The sequence below is a fragment of the Protopterus annectens genome, chromosome 9.part0, assembly GCF_019279795.1.
Source record: "Protopterus annectens isolate FY-2018-M chromosome 9.part0, PAN1.0, whole genome shotgun sequence".
Taxonomy (NCBI): domain Eukaryota; kingdom Metazoa; phylum Chordata; order Ceratodontiformes; family Protopteridae; genus Protopterus; species Protopterus annectens.
Window position 1 is genome coordinate 1,841,205,917 of NC_056743.1, and position 24,851 is coordinate 1,841,230,767.

At 39.0% G+C, this 24,851-nt stretch overlaps 1 protein-coding gene across 1 annotated transcript in view; it reads right to left on the minus strand.

Moving 5' to 3' along the window:
• The window catches only part of LOC122810799 (high choriolytic enzyme 2-like), a 171,744-nt gene that overhangs the window by 26,532 nt on the left and 120,361 nt on the right, over positions 1–24,851 (minus strand). Inside the window, exon 4 of the mRNA XM_044082360.1 lies at positions 14,585–14,669. Within this exon, the coding sequence (XP_043938295.1) occupies positions 14,585–14,669 (85 nt within the window). The remainder of the gene's footprint in view (positions 1–14,584; positions 14,670–24,851) is intronic.

The following is a 24,851-nucleotide window of genomic DNA, read 5'->3' on the forward strand; positions in this document are numbered from 1 at the left end:
TTCCAAATGCTTGTCCTCCAGCTCAAGTCCAACTCCAGATGGATTTTTAAGTCCTCTAGAAAGGCTGAGCTGTCCATTTTAAGAGTTGTACAGCTCCACAGCCAGTCTGATTGTCCTGGTTGTTCTGTGATGCAGCTGTGACTAAAGCTGCAATCATGTTTGCTTTAGTCAGGTTGGCATGCACCAGTCCTTTAGTTTGTCATATCTTAGCCAACTGGCTCCTTGTCAGCTTGCCATATACTCTTCTACTGACATGCTTGCCTGCTCTCCCTAAGCTAACAAAAAAATAATTAACTCTGAATGTTCACTGTGTGGCTGATTAACGGTAAACCTTCAGTGACCATTGTACACAGGCTACAGGAATTAAATATCCCCACCCCCCACTAACCAAATATGCAATGTGGCCACCCCCCCCCCCGCTAACCAAATATGCAATGTGGCCACCCCCACCCCACTAACCAAATATGCATTGTGCCCCCCCACCCCCTGCTAACCAATATGCAATGTGGCCATCCCCCACCCCACCCCACTAACCAATATGCAATGTGGCCATCCCCACCCCCCACTAACCAATATGTGATATGGCCATCCCCACCCCCTGCTAACCAATATGCAATATGGATATCCCCACCCCCTGCTAACCAATAAGTGATGTGGCTATCCCCACCCCCTGCTAACCAATATGCGATGTGGCTCTCACCACTGCCACCAATTCATATGTGATGCCCCTGCACTGGCCCAGTAATCAAGGAGCCTCAATCCCTAGCACTAGCACCAGTGAGGGACATGCACATTGGGAGGATGACAAGTATATACTCAGTAAAGTACAATTTCCCTTAAGAGCACACAGATCCATCTGGGGCTGGTTCCTGACTATTGCTTCAGACCCCCAATAAGACTCCCCACTGGCACAACTATAAGGTTAAGATCTCAGCAGAGTGGTCAAGCCAAACCCTCCAACACCCTCGGTCTAATCAGTGCTTCATGTCCCTGCCCAAGTAGCTGACACGCGCTGAGATTTTACTTGTATACAACATATTCTTGGGGAAGGCTGCCACAGGTTTATTAGCCATGCCCCGTTCTGCCCAGACCAAGGTAGTTATCACTGCCAACCACGACATAGCTACTGTAAGGCCCTTACAAAGGGTGCCCAATCCCGTGTAATGTTACTATCGAAATGGCAAGTGTGACATTGAGCAAGGCTATTGGACTGGCCAATAAGTACTTGCATATGTATTTGACACCAAGAGCTTAAATAATCTCTAAACAAACCAGCCACAATTAAGATTTAATAAATAAAAAAATACAACTAGAGAGATCAGAATCACAGGAAATATTTTAAACCTTTGGACAGTCTCAAATACAGAAAACATCTAAACTAATCTTTACTATATTCCCATCTCAGAGAAAATACTATACCCTAGTTACTATTAGCAAGGCAAATGCAGATGAGTGGATGTTCTTGCCAGGTCCAAAACCAAACAAAATGCCAGTCTGAGTTCTTAAATATCACATTACTGCTGGGTTAGCCTGGATGACATCAGTGTCACTTGCCTTCAGTTCCCAGGCTAACAAACTTAATTTAACATTTCTCTAAAAAAATACACATCTCAGATGTTTGCTCAGAACTGGAAGTCATAAAACACTTGCATTTGAAACCTAATAATTCTTTCTGTTTCAAGACTACAGGAAAACCTCTAGCTCTAGACATTGTGTCTGCTTGTTGCACTGAAACTGAACAATCATAAAACACTACTTCAATTTTCATGAAACGGAGCTTCTATTAAAACACACATTTGCACAGGTATAATGGTTCATATACACTTCTGCTCTTTTCCAGTAGGGCACACTGGTTACATTCTTGAAGCCCAGTACCAAACATAGGTCACACTTCTGGACCAGTAGTTTAATATCCACATAACAGTTCTCTCCAAGCATTAGCATTTGAATCATTCATTCACAAATGACACTATCCACAAAATTCCAGAACGTTCTGACACTGCTAGCCCAACTATGTACCAATTCCTCCACTGTTTTCCCCTCCATCCTTCTCTACATACCAAAATCTTTTTCAAGCTATTCCAGGTCTCCAGATTTCTTCAGTTTTATTCCCCATCTTTTCTTCCACCCATCTGTTCCTAAAGTTTGAGGTTCCCCAATACCTTGTGCATACCATTTCTTTAGTACTGATGCAGTCACACCGTTTAGTAAGCTTTTCCACACCCCCCCCCTTTTCTTTCAAGGGAATTCTGCAAGTCAAGGAAAATCTGATCTCTTCCTGTTTATGCACAGGAAGGAACAAATTTCAGCAGGCCCCACCATTTTTCTACCCTTCTTCCCCTCAAAGCCATTTGCTCTATACATACTATCTTTAGCAATAATCAGTCTTCCTACCACTGAATATTTACAGCATCTCCTCTCAGATTCAGTTTTGCTTCTTGTAACAGAATATCCCCCATTTTCATTTATTCCTCTATTCTTCTGATGGAGCATAATTTTATTCACACTGGTTTACCGCAAGGTCCACTAGGCCAGAGTGAGCCCATTTTTAGTGAAGGCCTGGGAAGAAAAGCTCCAAATTGAAACATTCAAATTACAAAGATGCAATACAGTAAAGTAGACTGTACACAAGTGCTAGGTTAAAGAACATACAAAAATTACATTTTAAATATGCAGGACATAATGCATAATCCAATGCTGTAGATTATGTAATATATTTGTGATCATTGTAGTAGCTGCTGGGTAGTGGATACGATGGTGGTAACCGATTAGACTGAAAGGTACAGGCATTTGAACCTTTACATTAGCAAGGTTAAACTGGGTACATAGGTAGCTACATGCCAATATACAGATTGCTTCTAAGGGGCTGTGTTTCTCATGGAGCATTTTAAGTTGACAACTCAGATTAGATGGATTTCCCACAAGTCTGCATCTATGTGGGTGGAAAGGAAGATTGAGAGGAGCTGGAGAAGTCAGTAGGCCAAGGAATATTGGGTTTTATATTGTTGGTCCTAGTACATAAACATTGCCAGTGGGAGGTCAGGTGTTCTCAGGGACGCCAGTGGTCAGGGTTGCTAGTAGTCCTGAATGCTGAGGGGAGGACATTCCATAGCTTGGCATTGGTAAAGGGGTAGTGCATTTGACCATCGCAAAAGGTTAGGTTTCATTACATTTAGAAACATTTGGTTTATAGACTGGAGGTGTCTAGTTGGGTGACACACTGCGAGCAGAGAGGAGATGGCCGTGAAGTTAGGCTTGTAGATTAGTTTATGAGCAGTAGTTGTAGGCATGTTAGATATAGGGGGTAGCCAGTTTAGTGATGGACATGGTACCAGTGCAAATTACTCATCCCATCACGGTGCATCAAATTTAGAGATTTTGTTGTAGCAAGAGTCCAGTTTGGATTTGAGAGGCCTGAATGTTTGTGAGGAGTGGTGCACCATAAACCAAAGATGGAAGCAGAAAGGAAGAGGCAAGGGATAGTCTTGCAGTGTAGGTGAAGCAGTATTTGTGTCTGCAGATGCCCAATTTCTGGTGGGCTTTTTTGATATTGGCGTTAATATGCTGGTCAAAAGTTAGGTTTTAGTCTATACTGAAACTGAGAAGTTTGGTGTAAGGGACTACTTCAATGCAAATGTTATTGAAGGAATGAATGGTAAATTCATTTTTGTTTAGGGATGTAGTTTTAAGGGTGAACAAATTTAAGGATTTAGTGTTAAATGGTTATACTTCCAGGTTTTGGTGGAGGTGAAGGCACTTTGGGTCAGTGACTGTAGCTCTAATGTGGATTTGACAGTGCAGATAAGAGTCTGCATATTGGAAGACAGTAAGAGTAATAGTGACATTGAAATCTGATAAAAATGCTGAACAGCAGGGGCCCTAGAATGGATACTTGTGGCACTCCTGTATTGATGTAATGGAGAGGGGGATTGGTACCATTTGGTTGCTTGCTGTCTTCATAAGGTAGTTTGAGAACCAGTTTAGGGTGGGGGAAGAGATGCCTAAATTGTAGAGTTTGGGCAAGAAGAGGGTGAGAAATAGTATCAAAGGCCTTAGTGGAGAGGGTTCCCTGCATCGCAAACTTAACTGTCCAAGAAGTATACAAGAGCAGTGGAAGTGCTGTGACCTGGCCTAAATCCATGCAGAGGTGGGGAAAGGATTTTGTGGTGTTGCAAGTAATTTAGTTGGCCATGGAAGCATTTTCCAAGCTTTTGGAGAGGATGGCAATAGGTCGCAAGCTAGATAGGTCATTATTCCCTCCTTTACGGAGAGGGAGAATAAATGCTTTTCCAGATGGTAGTGATGGACTCCTGAATGGATGTGTTTAGAAGTACACTGCTTGGGTATGCAATAGAGCTGGCTGAAATTTGTAGGAATTCTGGTGGTAGGTTATCTGGGACATTAGAGCCAGGTTTAAGGTTTTATGGTGCAGGTAGGTATAGGCAAGAGAAGTTTGGACTTGGTGTTGCAGATAGGTCTGGGGGAGGTGGGTTGGGATGATTTGTAGAAGTTGGCGGTGAGGATAGATATGCTGTTTTTACAGTTAAGCTGATGTCCTATCTGGATCAGGAGAGGTTTTTTTTTCCACTTGTCTGGGTTTAGCAGTGAATTTACAGACTACCACAACTCTTTGGATTATGCTTATGGTCATTCTGTAGACTAATTTAGTTTTCCTGTTTATTTTTGATGACTAGCCACTTCACTTGATTGTGTAATTGTATTGAGTGAAATCAGAGGGGGTTTTGCGATGCTGCCATAGCTTCCAGGCTTTATCCCTGGCCTTAATGCATTGTTCGGTGGGACTAGTGAGCCATCTAGCCTGATTAGCTTTCACCCTCCTACGATGGAGTGGAGCTAAATTAGTACCTGGAGGAATGTGCAATTCCACAGCATTATCCAGGGGAAGGACTTTTAGTGGGTGCCAATTGATGCTTAGAGTATTGAAGGTAGCTGGTCAGAAGTGGTATAGGTCTCTAGTATAGCAATGTCTATTAAGCACAGAGGTAGGTTTGCATATTAATGTATGCAGGTAAGTTTAGAAGTGTGCCTATGGAAAAGATTCTGCTATGATCCGAGACCATGACACAATCCAGAACTGAGACATTGTTTTTGTTGGGTCTTATGGTTGTAATTAGTTGTGTAATTATACAAGGTTGATGCTGTTGGTTAGGTGATGTAGGATATCTAGCCAGTAATATTAATCAAAGTATAATGGTTTCATTTTCTAGGTTTTTGGTTGACCAGGCTAGAATTTCCTCTAGTACTGGGATTTTATTGCCAGGAGGGATACACAGGACTATAATGTAGATAATTTTCCTCTAGTACTGGGATTTTATTGCCAGGAGGGATACACAGGACTATAATGTAGATAATTTTGCAGTTATTTGTTTTCATGTTTGATATTAGTACTTTGGCAGTGGAAAATTTGGAGATGATTATACAAGACTATATTAAAAGTATTACGATATAGCAAACACCTCCACCTTTTTTCCCCCCAGAGTATCTGCTCTTAGGCAAGCAAAGCCTGGTGGAAGGAAGATTGAGTTTAGTGTAGACAAGTCTCAGCTACCTCTAATATCTGGTTTGTGGTGTTCAATCCAGGCATGCAGATCTGGAATTTTACTTGATGGCTGAGGGTAGTGAAGTTTAGAGTTTTGACAGTTGGAGAGTGGGGGGAGTCTGGGGTTGGGGTGAATGTCACTGCAAAGGATTAGGCAAGTGTTTGTGAGATTAATAGGCTGTAATTTCCTTAAGAGTTGTATTCATATGTTGAAATTGGTTTTGTTCTTAGCTTAGTGAAGTGGGTGGTGTCACTCCTATTTTGGACACAATGAGAGTCTTTGTGGGTTCTGTTTAAGAAACTTTATTTTACGCAAACATAATAGAAGTTTACTGAGTTTAAGTAACTTTTATACAAACTGTTGGAATCTTACACGCTTACTCTCTGGCTGCACTCTAAAATGCCACTAGGAATGGCACATGCTTGACATTTGTACAAGCACATTAAGTCTTTCACATGCTAAGCTACAGCATGTGCACTGTGGTCTACATCCTTTTAAAAAAAGGAAACCTGCAATGTTACAAATCTATTTGACAAGCAGATATCACAGTTCTCCACAGTGCATTTACATAAGATACATATATATATACACAGTTAAGTCCATGTCGCTGCATATTTCACACTGGGCCTGGATACTAGTCCATGTTATGGGACAAGACTGGAAATTGGATTTAACTGAGCTGTGTGTACAATGTTCAGTCTTTTGAATTGTCTGAAACATCTTCAGGAATGGAATCAGATAGGAACATTTGGTTCACTCAGATCTAGTGTCATTAAAATGTTGATTATTCTGGTGCAGAAGTAAATGCCTACAGTTTTCTCCTGTACTCCATACTCTGATTCTACAAGGTAGGCTCTCTGCTCAACATGCACCTTAACTTGACCAATCCAGTCAAAACCTTTCACTGTTTGTATTTTGTTTCTCCTTCCCTCAGTGGAAGAAACCAGCTTGATTCATCATAACTGGACTTCTGGATCGAACGCTTCTTATATAGTTGAGCATTTATGGTTCGGTTATTCTTAGAATTAGGCCTCAGTAAACTGGAACTAATAGGCCGCATTCTAGTTGGCCTGGAAAGAAGTCTGAGCAGGTGATCCAAGAATATTACAGGGCATGTTTCTGAGATTAAGTAAATTCAAAATGACATTGGTATTATCATGCTTTGGACCTTTTAAGGAATTGCTTTGCACATTCAGCTAGACCACTTGACTATGGATATTCAGGACTGTTCAAAATCTTATTCTTGCAAATTTCTAAAACAGACTAGTAAATCAAGTACAGTGATAAGTGTGTACTACCATGGACTGAAATGTCATTTCAATTTAGTAAACAGTAGTGGATGTAAACTTGGGTAGCAAGTCAATCTCAAACCAGTTCGAATAAGAGTCTACCAATACTAAATGGCGTTGATTGTTCCAATCAAATCAGTGGCCGTTGACCAAGGTACTTCAGGGACTTGAAGTGGTTCTCTTTGCAAATGCGATCTAGTACCATTGTGTACTGAACAAATACTGTCTCAGTAATGACCGTCAAAATACTAATTCTCTCGCTTAGTGGATGTGGAACCTGGGTGACCATGATGCAAAATCTGGATATATTCTTGTAAGGAAGCCGGAACAATTTTAGGACCTTTGAATGCCACTTTCATCAACATTTCATCTCTGCAAGGAAAATAGGTTTGCACTTCAGGTGGTACACTACATCGCTTTGACAGCCATCAATCGCTAATTTAGTGATTGAGCTTTCGCAAAATTGGATCAGTCTGATCTCAACTCAACAAGCCTAGTGGTAGACAAATTACTTACTGCCATCACATCAGTCAAAATTCTCTGCATCAAAGCTGTTCATCTTATTTCTAGGCAATCCAAATAGTCAGATAAGAGTAGTTTGCCTTTTGTATAGACCATTTTGAAGTTGTACTTGGGCAATTTGAGCATCGTTCTTTATAATCTTGCTGGAGTGGAATGCATAGGCTTTTTAGGAATCTGCCAAATGGGGTACCAAAAGTGGTTAGTACTGAGGATTTGCAATCCAGCATTACTTGTCCAAATTAACTTTTTTCAACCAAAACAGAAAACAGTGGCATTCAGCATTAGGGCTGCTACCTCAGACTGTGTGTGCATTGGGTAATACGGTCTCTTCAATGCTTTGTTCAAATCTCTTGGGTTAGTACATATTCTGATTTCATCAGAGCCTTTTTTGAGAGCTACCAGACACTATACCCATGCAGTTGGTTCTGTAACTGAGCAAATTACACCTTGCTGCACCATTTTATCCAACTGAGCCTTTATTCTGCATAGCTATCAGAACTTTTCTTGCGGGTCCGACCACTGGATTGACCCCAGTCTAACTTCATAGAATACACAACGACTTCAGAAAAACTGGAACTAGGAGATTCACTTAAGTGATGAACTTTCAGAATGCATCTGCTTTCTTTTACCAAACTTATCCTTGAGACCCAATAAAGACTATACTGGTCTTCGGACTACATAGAAGTTGTAAAAGTTGGGTTTTGCCGAGTCACACTTACTAAGTGAACTAGTCTTAGAGCTTACTGGAAAGCTACGTGGTTGCACCAGTGAGCCAGCAAGAGCTGTGGCCACTATGTACTTGGGCCCAACGTCTGTTTCCCATGTGTTGCATACCATCTACGTTTGCTCTGGAGCCTGCTAAAACTAAGCTCGTCACTTGCAAGCATACTTGTGTCATTTCATGGATCTGAAATTTCTATGGCTTTCAGCTACATTAAAATCACTGTCAACAAAAGCAAGATCTTTCCCTCAGCAGCATTATCACACACGAGCTAGTTCTTTAACTCATCTTTTAAGCCAAACTGACACAGTTTAGCCTAGTTTCCCCATGTCAGTTCCACAAGCTGCAAAAAAGTTTCCCCTGGTTTCTGATCTCGTGTAAAACAAATTACTCTCCAATGTAACATTTGTCTGGGGGTTACATCTCTGAACATGTGCTTCAAACACCCAGGGTCTTGCCTTTATTCAGCCTGTACAATGACGATTTTCTCCTTTTCCCCTCATACTGCTGGTGCATACACAAATGAATGCTTTATGGCCTCTGACCCAGCTAGGTTTAACAGAATGAATGCCTTGGTGCATGTATCCTTATCTGAATAAGCTGCTTGTATACAAATTTTGTACTCTCTGCAAATATTCTCAAATTCTCTGCAATATTATGATCAAATTGAAGTGTTAAGGGCTTTCGAAATCCAGTCATATTAACATACCAGTGAAGGGTTTTGCAAATAAGCATGACCACATGCACATACGCCAGCATTTTATGGTAGTATTTGTAACTTTCTGAAGTTATGCTTTTGGGCTTTTCGAAATTATGCTATTGGACTTTTCTGCGAAACAACTCCGGCACCGTAACACCTTTGAAATCACTATTGCAAGTCGTCCCTCATCAGTATAACTGAACAGACTGCACAATGCACACCTCTGTGTAACTGGACTTTGCAAAATAAGTTTCTAGGGCACCGTAATACTCTTGAAATTATTCTCTCGCTAAAGTAATTTAACATTTTAAGAAACTTCTCAACTTCGTGATGTGAATGAACTGGGCAGGAGAAGCAGAGTCAGTAACATTTTGAAGTAATTGCACTTTGCGAATAGACTGTATACAGCATACTGAAATTTCCCCAGAATTGTGGTACCTTGCTAGGCAACTCTTTACAGTGCAAGAAATTCTAATGGTGGCATTTTGCGAAGAGACACCCAGCACAAGAAACTTTTCAAATGTCTACACAGACTGTTCTTCACAAAATAGTTGCACATATATGATGAGCACACTAAGCACTTTTACATGGATACTTCAAATAACTTCAGCTTTCTATTGTATTAAGGGCACAACTGTAGTTACAACGCACAGCACTTTCCAAAAACAGTCTCCTTGCTTTATGCTTAATGGACCCTTTCTGCCCTTATGTTTTGCCTCATTTAATCTTTTTTCATGCCCATTGTACTCTTGTTCTTATAAACATGCCTGTTTTGCCCTTAACATGCTCGTTTTACCTTTATGATAATCTTGTCAAATATTTTAAATATTTCCCTTGGCTAAGAAATCTTTTCTGCCTCCCACTTGTTTACTGCAGTTTGCGCCCTTGTAATGCTCAGTTTTACCTTTTTTTTTAATATAAAATTAATTCATGTGTCTTCTCATTACCTTTGATTTTCAGTCTTTTTAGTGCTAGTTTCTCTTAGCTTACCTTCACTGTCATCTCCACACCTCATGGCTCCAATTATTATCCTCGGCTATCCTGGTTCGGACATGTTGCTCTCCCACTTTGGGCACAAATAAGAGTCTTCATGGTTTCTGCTTGAGCAGCTTTATTTTATAGAAACATCACGATAGACATTTACTGGCTTTATCAACTTGTATACAAACTGTTGGAATCCTACATGCTTACTCTGGCTGCAGTCTCAAAACAGCACTAGGAATGGCATGTGCTTGACATTTATACATGCATGTCACATCTTTGACATGCTTCTTAAACACAGCATGTGTACTCTGATCTACAGCAGGTGTCTTATGTATAGATTGGGAGCTGTATCAGAGAAGGAGTGGAGTTTTAAGGAAATGAGTAGCAGTTGTGTGTAGCCTTATATTCATTACTGGTTTGAGGGGAGGGTAATAAATGTAGAAAGAATAGTTAGAGGGTAAGGGGTGTAGTTGGTGAAGTGTCTTGTAATGGAGGGGTATGAAGAGTAGTAAATCTATAGTGAACTACTGAGTAGCGGGAGGTAGAGTAAAGGAGGAAGAGGTGGTAGGTGGCCAGTTAGAGTGGGAGGTAATCAGCTGGAGGGCCTGATTGGGCAAGCGGTAGTGGTGCGAGGAGATTAGGTGGAGATACGTAATTGATCTGGGAGTTGGTGGGAATGGGGGTAGGGGAGCGGAGCAAGCCTGAGTGAAGGTCAATGGAGAAGGCAGGCCCTTTCCCTTGTATGTCGCCAGAGAAGAAATTAAACTACTTTCCATTCTTGCCTGACCACCCACACTCCCATCTCCTCCCTTCTTGCCTGACCACCCACTCCCATCTCCTCCCCCCAGTTTTACGATTTGCTGCATCTGGCATAACCATTCTTTTGGGCCTGCCCTGAGAGCTGCATTGTGCTCTTCACAGCTGCCTACAATGGCCCATCCTTTGCCTCTGAACTCATGCCCTTTATGTGCAAGGGTATGCCCTGGACATGGCCTAATATATTGCATGCCAACCAAGTACTGATGTCAATCTGGTTACATTACAGCATTCCCATTCCTTTGTCTTCCTTCCACTGATGTGTGCCAGCGTCGTGTGGTAGGCTCCCCCCACACATTTTACAGCTCTTTACTACACTTACACATTAACATTCCTTCAAATTTCACATCTGTCTGTGGTTGTTCCTTACTTGTTCCATTTGCCTCGCTACAGTCATTTTCACCCCGCCCTTGTTACATCAGCAGTTACTTTTCCCCAAGACATTGAACTTGTTTAATACAGTTTATTGCACATACTTCAGTTAAGACGCATCTTACCTTGGAGCCTTGCCCCTGTACCCCTCTGACTGCATTACCCATCATTGCCTAGGAAATGTAATTGTTCCTCCCATCTGTGTTCTCTGCAGGTGTATTTCACAAGGTAATTAGTTTTGATAAGCCTTAAGATCTTGATTTCATGGCATTATTCTTCATGCAATAAATGCATTACAAATTGCTCCAGTTAAGTTTATTACCCATTGTCATATACCAATTATCCAAAGTGGAATTTAATCTCATCCATCCTATCCCAGTCTTATGTGCATTAGCTTCTTGGTCTGTGGATCTGTTCTTACAACTACTTTTGTTGCTGCCTTTTCTTCCAGATCTGGCTTTCCCTGTAGCTTTTCTACTTCTGTTTTGTTAGAGATCTTATTCTGGCCTACTGCAATTACCTTTTTTATAAAAGTGCACAATTGCTCCTTCCAAATTAAAAAGCAGCCATTTGTTGTGCTCGATCCTGCTCAAGCATCTCTCCTAGTCTCCCTGGGAGCACCGTCCTTCAGGCTCTGCTCAGATTTTTGGGCTTAGGCAGCCATCTCTGCTTTCTAGCACCCTCTCAAGAGTATACACATCTTGCCAAATTGGCCCCATTAAAAGCAGAAATGTAAACCACCAATGAAGACAGCAAAACAATGAAAGGAAAATACAGATGTCTTTCTATAGCTCAGTGACAAGCAAATACTAGTAAGCAGTAAAGCCTTTTTGTATACCACCAGTTGTGGCATACTCCTCCCATGTCTGTGTACTCATTCTCCAAGACAGGTTAGATAAAGTCTTATGTCAAGTCATTCTCCTCATGAGAGAAATCACTCCCTTTCTCTCCTCTGAGGTTTCTTTATAGGTAGTGGACTACATTTCAGTACACCCTAACCACACAAAGCTACTTTTAGTGTTTGCTACAGTTCCATTGTACTGCAAGATCAGTTTATGCATGCATTCTATACGGTTACTGGGCATCTCTTTCCAAATGCTGTGCTGCCAGCATATGTTAGTTGTGTCAAAGCCCACCTCTGACCAAAAGCACTGGCTGGTTGGGTAAAGACTTAACTGAGTGACAATTTTGTGCTCAGCGGTCACTCAATGGATTTTACATAGTGACAGGATAATGTTTGGCTCTTCCACCTGACCTGTCACAAACAGTCTCCCACCTCATTACTATGCACACACATACCTGCCCCAGTTACTCTTTTCCTGGCTACTTCTAGGTTATCCTTCACTAGGTGGGCTCAGACTTCATTGCTAAAGTGGAGTGTCTACACTACCCACACTGTTAACCTGGTTTCTGGTTTTAATTTCAAGTGCACCTTCTGATGCTAGATGCAAATTCCTGTTCAGCATTTCTGAAAGCCCTGTAAAGCTATCTGCAAATGTAAAAAAAAATCACTGCTAACAAATATTGGCAACATGTTTCTTCCAGCTACTGTTGCTAAAATGTTTATTTCTTAAAATTTCTGAAGTATTTCTGCAAGCTATTAGTGTGACATATTAATGGTTTTAATACTTCTAACACTTAAAGCTAGCATCTGCTAGCCAAGTAAGAGACTAGACTGGGTCTTGCAGGTCCCACTTACTACCATATTGTCTAAAAAATCTGAAGTGAAAATCTTGGTTACTGACCACTGCTAAGACAGTAGTATACTGAAATTGTCTTACAAAGTAGAGCATGATGCAGCCCCCAAACTGTTAAGCTTAATCTTCCAGAAAATTAGGACAGAGCCTACCTCTGGAGCATGGAGAATAGTAGCTTGATCATGACTTGGAAGGGTAAAACAGCCAGGTTGATGGGGGGGCAGAGAAACGCAGCATGCCCATCCTGGGAGAGGGTGTTGGTTCCACTAAATTTCCCCATGCATGCCCAGGAACAGTGATATGGGATTGACAAGTTGAAGCATCTGAAACTGCAATCACAGCATGCAGATGCAATGAGAGTATAGGATCCATCGGTGATGGGACTGCTCTCACAGCTGCAAAGAGCAAGGTTTTCACCTTTATGAAAAAACATTCATTGTCAAGATATTGAGGAGGGTACAGACTACCTCCACAGTTTGGATCGCAACCTTTCAGTTGGCTGTCAACCCGTGTACTGTGGGCAATCAGGACGGAATGGTTTAGGTTTACAACACAGCAAGAAAGTTGGTTAAACACAAAAGCAAAAAAAAATCAGGACAATCTCTGAATGGACAGAGAAGACAGTGGTCAAGGGCCACAGTAGCTTCAATCTGGTACCAAAGAAATGGAGTATATACATAATAGCAATAAAAGGCACTGATGTTTTACAATTTAGTTTTATCTTAATATGCATCCAAAGACTAATGCCTTTTTAGTGAAGTCCTCAATGGTTGTATGCATGCAAAAGTTTTTACATGCACTCTTATTTTATTTATTTATTTATTTATTTTTTTATTGATAGCTGGACATATATCCATTTTCAGTAGCAGAATTTGAGGAAAGTAAGTAAGAGTAATAAAAAGAGCTGATTAGGAAGCCACTAAAATTACCTATATTAAAAATGAAAGAGAGAATAGGTAAAATGTATATAGGATTCAAAATGAGGAAGTGGCTGGTATCAATAAGTGTGGTATTTAGAGGCAAGAAACAGGGGAGGGTGAGTGAAGTAAAAATCAGAATGTTAACATTTTACAAAATGAACTTCTGAAATATTAGTTTGCATTGTGCGCGTTTTATTAGAAGGAACATACCAATTATGCACCATTACATCAATCACTATTTTCTTAGCAAGGTAGATGTGGTTAAGTGCACATCACCACATGACCAGATAATACAGCAATGAACCAACCACACGTTTATGATCTAGAAGCATGGTTATGGTTGTGAGTGGCACCATTCCCCACTGAGTGACGGCAACATCTTGGGCCAAAAAAGGTGGCAAAGGTGAACCTTTTTGGAAAGCTATGTTCAGTAGCAAGAGTTTTAGAAATTTATGCTTTGGTGCTCAAGACAAGCTTGGCTCTTGCCTTATGAAAGAGAAAAAAGGTTCCTACCAATTTCAGTAAATACTTGCTAAAAAACATCAAGGCAGACTTTGGGTTCATTTTGGGTCAAGTTCCCCAGTAAGGACACTGCACCCCTAAAAGCCTATGGTCTATTCTACACAGGTGCCAATTCTGAAGTGTGAACCCAAATAAATGAAGGATTAAAGAGCGACAAAAGTCACAAGCAATGAACAAAATGGCAGACCTGCTCAAGACAGATTAGGACCACGAATGAAGACAGATAGGGAGGGAACAAAAACATTTGACCAAAAATGGGGTTTTGAGTTAAGACACTTACTCTTTCGTGTTTTGAATTGATAACAGCTCAGTGGTACTCAAAGGGGTTGTGAAATTTTAGCAACATATGGTATAAGATCAGAGTCTGACAGATCAAGACAGTAATCACTAAATGAATATTTCAGTAGCAGCAGTCAAGGTTAACACAACTGACAGCTATCTAAAAGGCCATTGCCAAGACTTGGCATACATTATACATACCATACAAAGAGGACAATTCATATGGTACAATTACTTCTTCCCCAACTTTGGACCATTTTCCAACAGCTCGAACAGAAACATCATCCTGAAATAAAAAAAAGACAATTTAAACAGAGCACATACTAAACATGCAGAGATTCTCAGAACCTCCTTTTCCCTTCTAGTAGACCGGTTAAATTCAGTTTTATATCGGAATGCTGCCATTTAAATTTACTTAAATTTAAGTTTTATATGCAATTTCACAACCTAGCCAAATGCGCAATTCATGGCATCAGCTACCATGTCTTCACTGAAAGAAAGATGCCTGCCCTGAAGTGAGAAGTTAGAAAAGAGTTGTTATAGCAACAGCAAGTCAGTCTGGTGGTCTACACACCAGTTGTTGAAACTTCTACTCAGCAGAGGACTATTGGGTACGACTCCAGCAGATTGAATAATCCAACAGTAAAAGGGAGACTTTCAAATGGACAGGCCTCCACAGCAACATTTTAAAAAAGGGTAATTGATAAGATACATTAAATGTCCCTTCCCATTAGAGGAAATGCATCTCTTGGGGTATAGAAAAAGGGACAAGTCACCCACAGACAAAGCCACCCTAGATGAAGATACAAATGTAAGACAACTGTGGGCAAAATGTTCAACTAAAACCCACCTCAAATGACAAACAGGTAGCCATTAAAATTGGGAAAGTAATCTTTAAAGGCAGATAAATGTCTATGATGGGTACTGAAAATTAAGTTAGATGCAACTATGAAAAAGCAAACTTGGGAGACAAGGCAGAAAGAGGAAGAATATGGAAGACAATGCCACCCAGAAGCTAAGACTGTAGAACCAATTTAATCTGCATATTTTCAGCCAACAGTGAAAAGTTGGAGTTGTGACAGGCTGAACAATTCAGCAGACCCTTAAAACAATTCTTGTTTTGGATTGAATTAGGAAGCTATCCTACCTAGTGGACAATACAGTGAGGTTTAAAGGAGCAAAGAATACAATCTACATGCCTACTCACTCCTGAGCAAAGAAAACTTAGTTTACATATGATATATTACAGTAGACTCCCTCTTATCTTCTCACTGGGACCGGACCTTAGACTGGATAAAATGATGGCTGGATCAGAAAAAAATACAATAGCATTTATAGGTTATAAATTCACTAGAACAGAATTTGTGTTGGCATACATTTTTCTAATATGAAATCTAAAACTCAAGCATCTTTTAGCTCAGAGGAGACTGAGCTGTCTTTTGCTAGGGCAGAAATTTGATGGCCAGTTAGAGAGGGGACAGATGAGAGAATCTATTGAACTAACTAGAGGGTACAGATTTGGGCAAGAACACTGTTGAAAGCATGGCATTAAATGGACTTGTAATGAGAAAGGCAAGTGAATAGAAGATAGTAGAACCAAATATCAAGCCCTTCAAAGACATAGAATTCCAGGAACAACTAAATGTTTACAAAAACTATAGGACTTTGATGCAAAGTGCTTTGGAAAGTTACCAAACATTACCTAGCATTAGAATGAGCCATAAGCAATTGTGTTATGAAGCTACATGGTTTGACTCTACAAGTGTACTTGCATCTTGGACCAAAGGTCAATAATCAGTGAAATCACACTTGAAGATGTTCGTGACTACTCGGATCAAAACAGTTTGTGGGGGCAGAGCCTAGATTGCGGAGCAGTGCATCTTGAGAGCTCCATAAACTAGTATAGCGTTTTATTTTCAAGTTTAAAATGTCAGAAATCTATAGATAAACTACTAAACTACTAAACTACATTAATATCAATTTTGGTGGAGATATACAAGCATTTTCCTGTCAAGTAACTTGGATATATGTAGAGTCATTGAATATGAACAAGAATTCTCATACAGCTGCTACTTTGAAAAAAAAAAGAACCGCAATTAATGATCTACCTTACAGGAACCATCTTTGAAGATGGATGGCTTTAAAAATGACTTTGAAAACCAATTAAATTCTCAAAAACAGACTGATACTCTTAAGGAGCTAGGGCAGATAGCCTAGTATGAACCTATGAACCTATATGAGTGGATGGGAGATTGTAGGTTTACCCCCCACTTCTGTGTCACTGTTAAACAGAGGCACAGTGTACTAACCTCGAAAAAGGGCATAGCAAAATTTAAAATGGGTGGCGAAAGCCAAACACTGGCTAGGCTTATAAATGCCCTAGGGCAGATAGCCTAGTATGAACCTATGAACCTATTACTGCATCACCATACAAAAACAACAAATCTAGAGTTCTCTAAATGACATTGAAGGGAGAATCAGAGGAAGAATTCCAAAAAGAATTTCTGCTTAAACAGAATACATGGCTGCTTAACAAAATAGATTACCTAGAAAACAGGGAAAGGAGAAACGATCTTTGGTCTGCCTGAAAACGCTGAAGACCTTTCTTTCTTAACCTGGATTCCTGAATTTTTAGACTTGAAAGAGGGACTTCACTTGGAATTGAAATGGCGCATAGAAGCAGGTTTCCTCAGTGCTCTAACGCAAATACTCCACCTAGATCTATAGTTATAAAATTTCTATCATTTCTGGACAAGGAACTAAAAATCTGCTTGGAGAAAATCACCCTTAAAATACAATCAAAGCCTGACTAGGTTTGACAAGGATTTTTCCTTTGTTCTAGTATTCTGGAAGAATAAAGTCTGGCCAATAATAAAACTGAAACAAAACAAAGCACAGCTGGCCTTTCCAATCAAGATAAAAACACTTTGCCAATGAGATGAGAACCTTTAATGACTTAGAAGCTACTATATTCAAAAACACAGTATTCCCAGAAGAAATGGAACGGATGGCTCCTCTTAAAAGATCCTTGGGCTGATGCTAGAAAGAAAAAAAACTGATTCCAAGATAGCGGTCTCAAAAAAAATGAGGGAATCAAACTGAGAAACTAATGATTTATTCAGAATGTTCAAAAGAGTCAGTTCTTCACAATGGTAGGTCAAGATGGGTTACTATTTACATTGCATACAAGCCAAACAAAGCAACATAGTACAAATATAGAAGCTTCTATCCCCCTACTTGAGCTCAATGAATACTTATCTTGTTCATTTTTCATTGATTTTACTTAAATTACAAGTAATTAACTTAAGGTACTATTCATCAGAGCTCAGACTCAAATGTAACAAATATATATAATAGCAGTAAGTGTGTTTTGAAAAAAATGCTGTCAGAGACTAATGCCTTTCAGTTAAAGTATTATGTAAAAATGTAGATGCTAGTTAAATAGCAAGCTCTTAGTACAAATGTTATGGTTCTATCTAAATAGGGTTGTCAGTTATGGCGGGCGTCATGGCTAGGAGTGCTGTTTGATCAATCCTGATATGGTGTGCGTGGATGCAGCTGTGTCTGGCACTGATATGGTGTGCATGGATGCAGCTGTCTGGCAGCTAGTGCAAACATCATGGTTCTAAATGCAATTGTCAGTTGTGGTTTGATTGAGCCTGGCATTGTGTGTGGATGCAGCTGCGTCTGGTGGCTGTTGTGTTGCTGTTTTTGTCTCCTGGAGGCTGTGGGTTGCAGCTTGAGGTTTGCTGGTGCTTGTGTGTTGGGAGGAGACATTTGGTGTTTTGGCCTGGGTCCAGGGGAGGGGGATGGATGGAGCTGTGGTTTGGGATGTTTTGGCGGGGAGTGGCTTGTGTGTCTGCTGGGTGGGGGGGCTGGAGGAGTGTGGTCTCTTGTTGTGGTGGCTTTTTTTTTTTGTCCGTTTGCTCTATTCTTTTCCTGGCTGCTGCCTCACTGAAAGGGAGGGAATTTGGGCTTGAAGTTGCAGTGAAGTGAAGCTTTGTTTCAGGTGCATCACGAGCCTCTGGTATGCAGTACACAGACACTAACAGAAACAGATGCTCCCAGGTTGCTATGGTAATTGAGACCGTGACAATGCTTAACTGTTCTGAGGAGCTCAGCAATGACGTTTTCGGTTTTAAAAAATATAAGAAAAGGGCAGTTTTAAACCACATGTACACATTGGTCTCCCAAAACTTTGTTTAGTTTATTACGTTGATTCTTGACACAAATGTATGATTTTAGTAAATCTACACACAAGTCATACAAGATGCAGTCTGCTGAAATTAGATATTAAAGACAGGATTTAATAACATGGGCTTGTCATAAATGACACTACACTGATCAACGGAAAGCATGATTTTCTTAAACAAGTAAATATGCAAAGTAATGTAATTGCTTTTACCTTGAACTGTAGTTTTTGTAACCTATCTTGACCATAACACTTAAGCAGTTACCAAGGAAACTTGTTTTATACAAGACAAACTTGTTCAAGGGAAACAATAGACGCCTGAACTACGAATGTCACAGAATGTAACAATCACATTCTGAACAAATAGTATTAAATTGACAATCACTGTTTAACCTTTGCTGATTATACAATAGAATGTTGCCATTTAAATTAAAAACTTTCAGTATGCCATAAAATGGCAATCTATGAATATGGAAAGGGAACTTGCAATTAATCAAAAGTGGTTTTTAACCTATAATTTCACTCATTTTATAATAAATGATATATGAAAATCCTTATGTACAGGAAACGGGGGGGGGGGGTGATGCACAAACTTTCAATGTTATATAAAACAAACTTGATGCTTTAAGTTAAAGTGATTACTGAAATGCTGGTAAACAATGAAGTATAACTTGATATATCCAGTAAAATACATTGTATTAAACATTAGGTATAAATGTTACCATCTATTTATAGCTTTGAAAGACTTCAATAAGGGTGAATGTTAAATAACTGTGCTATAATCTTTCAGAGGTTTTATATATGATGCATCCTACTTGACTACGATTGCTTATACAATAAGTAGACATTTATATTGTATTAGAATTCTGTCTAATCTGCAATAGTACTATATCTGTTCAAAATATAAATACTGCTTATATGGAGAAAATGTGCAACAGGAATAATTCAATTTATGCAGCTCAGATGTTCTGGATTGTCAAGGTATGAGTGATAATCTGATGGACTTGGGTTTATCAGATTAGGAATGCTTTTCATTCCATGGCTAGTGCGGATCTTAGCTTTAAGACTTATTAATTTAAATTTCATAAAAACATTTAGTATGCCTGACCAAAACATTACTTTATCGGTACACACTCAAAAGTATAAAACTGATAATTTCCTTTAAAAGCTCAAATATATACTTTACAGTTAAGGAAAATGTTATAATAGTAACAAAAATACATATAGTCTAAATAACCTAAGATAGATTTAGCTTTCTTTAAATACCAATGACTTAATCCTAGCAAGAGATCAAATCTACTGAAATATTTAAAACTGAAGCAAAAGGTCTTCCTTCAAAAATCAAAACAAATGACGATTACAAATGGAATCCTAAGGAATATATGATATTAGCACAATCCACTTATAAGACAGACAAAAGGGGTAATTTTATGGAAAATTAATGTGATCAACCCAGAAATCATTTATAAGCATGAAGATAAAGGCCTTATGGCATTAGTAATAGTTAAATATGATAGAATATGGTCCCGTGCCAATCTATACTGGTTCCCATGCATTGGATCAGGAACTCTTAAAACTGGATTTATTTCCAATAATTATAAAGGCAACTTAATAGATTTAACTGCATTTGATATTTCTGAAATCACCACTGCATACATCTGCTTATCAAAAGCTTTAAACAAGTGGGTAGAATCACTTCATCTTGATACTTTCAAATGTAATGATAAATCTTTGTTTTCATATCAAGATCACAGATTTAGTACCCAAACCAGAATAGATAAAATATTTGCTGCCCATGACAAGTCTAAAATCATTAATTTCTCTCACTCCCTGCTTCTTTTCAGACTACAATTTGATACTAAAATTTAAAAATGGGTACAAACCATTAATCTTTAACTCCAGAATTCCAGCTTATAACTAAAATTAAAGAGTTCAAACCTTGTTATCTGAATTACAGTTCAGAGATATTACACCACAGAAAAATATATGGGACTTATTAAAAGCTTACATATGGTAAAACCCTAAATTGGTATTAAAATAATGGGATTCTGAATTATTAGATCTACAATACAAACTGGTCAGTAAAAGCTGAATCAATAATGCTTCTACTTTTTCATCTCCAAATGAAACAATAAATACAATGAAATTCTAACACATAAAACTAGTTTCGCTTTAGAAAAACTAAAAATGAATACCTTGGCCACTTCTCCCCAAATATCTACATAATTTATCCACAAGAATCAAATACAGTCAAGCTAACATTAATAGCATCTTCCATGAAAAGAAAGGAGAAAATGTCTGACATAGGTGACATTCTTTATGCCTATAGAAATCACTATATGGAATATTTCCAAAAAGGAAATATACATATTGATCAATTAAATCTAGACGAAAAATGTTCTAATATAAAAACCAGAAAAATGAAAACTAGATCTACAAGCACCCATATCCTACAAAGTAGTTACAGATACAATAAGAGGGTAAAAATAATAATGCTCTGGGTATAGATGGCATAATTATGGAAATATATATTTTCCTTCAAGATACTGGCTCTCTTCCATAAAACTATAGAAATTTAGTAAAGCTTTAATACCACCCTCTTGGAGATATTCCTTAATCACACCAATCCTAAATGAAAACAAATCCCCAAACCTTTGTACCTCATATAGGAGGTATACTATTAAATAAATGACCAACATATTTATGACAATATTAACAGAATGAAAATACCACTATCCAAAATAAAATGATCAAACTGGATTTATATAGCAATAGAAACATGACAATATTAAAATTATAATCTATCTTCTAGATTATATTAAGAAAATAAACACAATTCGCTTAGAGACCGCCTTAGATTCCCTAAATTGGGACTATATTCAAAATTCTGGTATTTGAATTTCTCCTTCCTTTATTCATCTACTAAAAGAATATATATGCAAATTTAGAGTAGCATATCGCCTACTCAGAGGAGATCTCTGCCTAACGTATAAAGCTGTCAAGACCCAGAGCTGTTGGACATGCTACACCTAAAGAAATCCCAATCCCTCCAAGCTACATGCTCTAGGGAACTACCTTGTCACCACAATAAACAGGACACGCTGGAGGGATAGATTCCTGTCCCAGAGACTTCCTATACTCTGGAACAAGCTACCCATCTATATCAAGCAAAGTTCATTAGCACTCAAAATTTGTGGATGGGAAATAGGAAGGGATCACTTCTCTGCTGGACAGTGGCACAGGAAAATAACTTTCTTGGGTGGCGTAAGCTATGGTACCTTGCTGGCTAGGCTTACGTAGGCCCTTGGGCCGATAGCCTAGTACCTACCTATGAATCTATGTTAAGCTAGGTCCTTTCACCTCTGAATCTATACATATAACAAGGGGTCCCATGTCACAGATTCTATTCGCTTTGGCTATGGAAATATTGGCAGATTCAATAGGTAACAATACAAAATTCAAAGGAGTAGAGGTTTATGAATAGAATTCTAAAGTAATGTTCTTTGCGGATGACATTATTATCCAATACAACAGAGACAAGAAAATTTTAAAATAGACATTTTACAGGACTCGTTTCAATAACAGAAAATTGAAAAAATGTTTTTAAATACAAAAATTGCAGACGAAGGGGAATCACATTATAGGGAAACTATCCACATCTAGGAATGGAGTTATGCAAGGATAATTAGTCTCAAAACTAAAATATTAATACAATTAAAATCCGTGGAAAAATTGATTAACATTTGGAGAGACTACAGTTACTAAAAATGGTAGTAGTACCCAAGATTCTACATATAGCTTTGGCAATACAACTTACCAGAAAGGAATATAATCATACACATGCCTAATAAAATTATGGTTTCCCAAAAGAAACCAAATAGCTTTAATACATCATATCAGACTAAGGAAACAGGGGAGGATTAAACTTTCCTGATATTGATGCTTTTATACATGTTTCTATATCTAAAACAATCTCAGACTGGGTAAGTCCAAATTATTCTGCAAATTGGAACAAATTACTAATATCAATAAATTAATTTGATTTACCAAAAATTTCAGATAAACAATTTGCCATGGCACATGTATTCTTATGCAATAACAACTTTTAGCTTTTCCCGGTTAGGGGTCGCCACAGCGGATCACCTTGTCCGCTCATGATTGGCAGTGGCGTTTTAGTGTAGAGTTGACAGACAGACAGACACACACACACACACACACACACACACACACACACACACACACACACACACACACACACACACACACACACACACACACACACAGACAGACACACACAGACAGACACACACAGACAGACACACACAGACAGACACACACAGACAGACACACAGACAGACACACACAGACAGACACACACAGACAGACACACAGACAGACACACACAGACAGACACACACAGACAGACACACACAGACAGACACACACAGACAGACACACACAGACAGACACACACAGACAGACACACACAGACACACATACATATACAGACACACAGACATACACATATATATACAGACACAGACACACATACATACACATATATATACATATACACACACACACACACACACACACACACACACACACACACACACACACACTTACACACACACACACTTACACACACACACACACTTACACACACACACACACACACACACACACACACACTTCCACACACACACACACACTTCACACACACTTACACACACACACACACACACACACTTCCACACACACACACACACACGCTTCCACACACACACACACGCTTCCACACACACACACACACACACGCTTACACACACACACACACTTACACACACACACACACTTACACACACACACACACTTACACACACACACACACTTACACACACACACACTTACACACACACACACACACACACACACACACACACACACACACACACACACACACTTCCACACACACATTACACACACACACATTACACACACACACACACACACACACACACACATTACACACACACACACATTACACACACACACTTACACACACACACACACACATTACACACACACACATTACACACACACACACATTACACACACACACATTACACACACACATTACACACACACATTATTACAATATACACACACTTACACACACATTTACACACACACATTACACACACACATTACACACACACACACATATACATACACACACATATACATACACACATACACACACACACATTACACAGACATACACATTATTACACATTACACACACATTACACACATTACACACACACACACACACACACACACACACACACACATTACACACACACATTACACACACACACACATTACACACACACATTACACACACACACACATTACACACACACATTACACACAGGTGCCAGTTCGACCACATAGAAGGCGCTCCAGCCGATGAATGGGAGAACCTCTTGCTGTGAGGCAATGCTACCGCTGCACCACAATGCAGATTGGAATTGCATTTTTTTTCAACTGTTAAAATGAGCTGTTTTGGAATGGTATTAACGTTTTACAAGCTTTAACTTATCCAAAGTTCTAGTAATATTACATGTGTATGAAGGTCCTCATTTTGAGGGAGTCAAATATTTATCTAGTTTGGACAATACTTGCAATCTCAAGGAAGTGTATAACGAGGAATACAAATACAGACCAAGACTTCTACAGCCTACTTAAGACCACAGCATTGCTGGAAATTAAATTAAATTAAAAGATCCATCCTAAGCCATTTATTAACAATCCATGGAAAAAAATATCATTGACACTTTACAATAACTGAACAGATACTTTATAGGTATAACAATTCAGTTAGAGTAATTACATATATTGAGCTCAGTTATATAGTGTCAGGCTGATGTAAATAGTGTACATAGTTCTTTAAGTTGTATACAAATACTATGAAATTTATTCAACTGTATTTGAAAAATAAAAGATCTGAGAAACCGTTTGTGCAGATGTGCAGGGAATGGGTGGTGCTGCCTTAGGCGACATCCCAGTGCAGCTGTCAATTAAAGCATGGTAGCTCTGCTTTCAAGTTTAACCATTTACTTGCAACACAATTTGCCTCATTTCTAAATTGCTTTAATCATAACCCTGAAATGGCAGAGCCATAAACAGTTGCCCTAGCAACAGTGAGGCTCAATGGAATAAATATTTATAGGAATTATGCTTGGTTTTATGAAAGAATTTTAGTTTAAATGT